The sequence below is a fragment of the Diachasma alloeum genome, unplaced genomic scaffold, assembly GCF_001412515.2.
Source record: "Diachasma alloeum isolate Michigan unplaced genomic scaffold, Dall2.0 Dall_scaffold_00286, whole genome shotgun sequence".
Classification (NCBI taxonomy): Eukaryota; Metazoa; Arthropoda; class Insecta; order Hymenoptera; family Braconidae; genus Diachasma; species Diachasma alloeum.
The window spans coordinates 1089411-1092934 of record NW_021680425.1 but is presented as its reverse complement, the minus strand read 5'-3'; the positions used below and the strand labels follow the sequence as shown (position 1 = coordinate 1092934).

At 36.0% G+C, this 3524-nt stretch overlaps 1 protein-coding gene across 1 annotated transcript in view; it reads right to left on the bottom strand.

Annotated features, from left to right (window-relative positions):
- LOC107038664 (nucleolysin TIAR) overlaps window positions 1-3524 on the bottom strand; it is an 80416-nt gene that overhangs the window by 2562 nt on the left and 74330 nt on the right. Inside the window, exon 7 of the mRNA XM_015257888.1 lies at window positions 2056-2236. Within this exon, the coding sequence (XP_015113374.1) occupies window positions 2056-2236 (181 nt within the window). The remainder of the gene's footprint in view (window positions 1-2055; window positions 2237-3524) is intronic.

Below are 3524 nucleotides of genomic sequence, written 5' to 3'. Positions count from 1 at the left end.
CCCCGCCATTAGGTTTCCTTCCGCTAAAGTCGAAGCTTCTCGTTGACAATTCCAACTGCTTTTCCATAACACCGGCCAATACCGTGCATAACAATTCGACTGGGAGTGAGTCCTTGAGATGATTATTGCATGCTTTTGTTGCTGCGTGCAGGGACACATTCAGGCGAACTAGCTTGTACATTCAATAGAGTTAATCAGAATTAGTTGTACAGAGAGAAGTGCAGGCTTATTGTTGGGACAACGTATATTGGGTCCAGAATAGCGGAATAATTCCTGGGTATGAGGACTGAGAAGGTGATAAAGGAAGGCAATTTCTTAAGTCGAGAGAGGTGGAGAAATTTTATTCGCGGAATTCTTTACGTCTTCCGGTGTTTTCGTGGAGGATCACTTGGGTAATGATTGGTGTGGGGGTGGAAATGTGTTTCGTGTGGATGGGGGAGACGATACGGAAATCAACACTTTTTTAAGCGAATTTCACCACTTTTTGAGGGGATTTTATGCATTTCTGTACAGGGGTTGAAATAACCAGATTTAGGCATGTTAGGGAATATTTCGTAGATAAATCAGGCACATTCATCGGAAAATTCTATTGTTTTTTGCTTTTTTTTATCTCTTCTTTCGTTAAAAATTGTAAATATAACTTGGAAAATTTAAGCCTTGGAATTTCCGTAGAAAGAATTTGAACCGAATTCATTACTTGAAAAAATCAGAAGGTAGTGTTGTTTTTCTATTCAATAGTTACAACTCTATTTTTAGCGTATTTGACGCCTTTTCGAGAACATTTTATCCATTTCTGCAGAGTGGTTCAAATAACTATGTTTAGGCACGTACAAGAATATTTCATAGAAAAACCAGGTACATTCACCGGAGAATCCTATTCGATTCCTAGTGGCCTCTACTGAACATTCTATGAGTTTTTGTGCGCTTTATTGAATAGAAATGTTCAATACAAAATAGTGTGCGTAAAAAAGTTACAAATTCTGATTTTTTAATGCAACTCATTCTATTGAGATTTCTTCAATAGTAATTCATCAGCATAAGTTTCCTAGATTTTTTAAAAACTGTTTTTCTAACTTCTCTCGTTAAAAATATCGAGCAAAAAACTTGGGATATTCATTCCCTTGAAAAATCAAAATGTAGTTTCTTTTTCTATTCACTATTTTCTATTGAACGTTTTCATCTGAAAAAACTTCTATTGAAAATATTTTTCAATAGAATCTACGAAAAATGAATAGAATAAAAAAAATCCATTAAATTCCCTATCGAATGGACTTGATTTTTCAATGAAAGTTTTTTCAAACCCAAAAAGAATCGATTATCCATCAATTCGAATTATTTCATCCTCTAGGTGAAAAAGTTTAGAAGTCTTAAGAAAACGGAAAACATCTTAAGCAAGCATTGATTCGTCCTTATCGTTTTTGTCTGCACGATTTTATGCATCTCAACCGTTCACGGAGACAAATATTCAATAAAAATTACGTACCTTTTCCGTAATTCCGGAGCGAAATGTGGTTGTAGGGAATTTTACGGAACTGCACGGAGAGAAATTTTTTAGAAAAATTCTAGTGCTAGCACAGGAAAAGAGACGCAAAGTGACGGCCAGGAAAAAAATCCAGTGCCGGCACTGGAAATTTTAATGAGGAAAACGTGAATTTTTCCCAGTACTTCTGTGAAAATTTCACAGAAATCCCCAGGAATTTTACCAGAAATACCAAAAAATTTTACCTTAACAGCACTAGAATTTTTCACAGACGGTGAATTGTAATTTTTTCCGGTACTCGTACTAGAATTTTTATAGAAAATTTCTCTCCGTGTGCCATGGAATTTTTCCAGAGCGTTGCGTAATTTTTATCTGAATCTCCTGCGAAAAATTATGATACCGTCACTTAAATTTTCTGATTCAATTCCGTAATCGGTGAGCGAATTGTGAGTTCCGTAATTTTTACTGACCATTTCTCTCCGTGTTGAAGAATTATGTTTACAATACAAGAGCAATCTATGCATAGAGCCAAGCAAACCAAGCACGATGATGAGAATGAGGGGTCATGATATTACCTGGAATTGTTGCATAGGATAGGCCATCATTTGCGCTGGTGGTGGTGGGGGTGGTGGGGCAGTTTGTACACCAGGAGGCGCCGTCACTGTCGTTGCATGGTGAGGTGGTAACTGAGGTCCACCGGGTAAACCCTGGCCCCATCCTGCTGCTGTACCCGCCGCATGAACACCCATACCCATTCTGTTGATCGATCGATTACAATTCGTATGTTAAACATAATATTGGATTGGAATTGGTAATTATGTGTGCGCTAGGTGAAGAGTGATGGGAAATTCCATACGAAGTTTCAGGGAAAATTTCGAGAATCTTGAACGGTAACCGATTTATACGAAATTTCTGTAGATTTTTGGGCTGACGAATTCGGAGGATGAAATTCAAGCGTCTGTTTACTTTCATTCTCAATTTATTCAGAAAATAATTACATGTGTTGATCAATTATTATAATCGATTAGAAAATTCTACCTGTTTTTCGAGAAAATTCGAAGGAATCACGTATGAAAGTATTTAATAGAAAACCTAGCGAATTCGCTAGAAGATTCTATTGGAATCCTATAGGAATTCTATTGAACCTATTGAGTATCTATTGGAATTGTATTGAAAGTTCTTCTTGTTTTTTGCGCTGATTCTATTGGATATTCGATAAGAAACAGTTAATAAATTTCGAATTTCTGTCTGAACTTTTCTCTTGAGATTTTTTCTATACAACTGCTTGGGCATCAATTTTCTAAGTTTTTACACTCGGATTCTGTAATGCAAAACAAAACAAAATCCAGCGGAAAAAATTTAGAAAATTTGCGCCCAATAATTCTGATAGAAAAAATCTCAAGAGGAAAATTCGAACAGAAATTCAAACTACTTTGACTTTTTTCTATCAAATATGCAATAGAATCAGCATAAAAAACAAGTAGAATTTTTCGATGCAATAGAATTCCAATCGAAATCTTCTAGAAGCCCCATAGAATTCCTACACTGATCGAATGATTTATTTATTCCAAACGAGATTCGTTAACTATTAACGAATGGTAGAGTTGAATATGACCAAATGAATATTCGCTAATAGTCAACGAATGGTTCACTTGAATGGCGAAAGTCAAGTCAAACGAGACTCCTCAAATATAAATTCATTAACTATTAACGAATGAACATTTGGTGAGACCGAACAGACCCTAACCTCCAACCAAAATCCATTCGTTAACAATAACTAATTTGTTCTATCAGTGTATAGAATTCCAATAGAATTTTCTTGCGAATTTGCAAGGTTTTATAGTGAATTTTTTCATGCGTGATTCGCGCAGTTTCTAGAAAATTCTAGGGAATTCGAGGAGTTTGTGAAGAATTCGAGTGTACGTCAAGTGAACGTTGAATCCGTATCTACTGACGATTCTGGGAACAATAAAACACTCAGAGGCCCCAGATATGTAGAAATAAAAAATTTAAATTTTCACCTGCGGCAAAGGGGGGGGGGGGG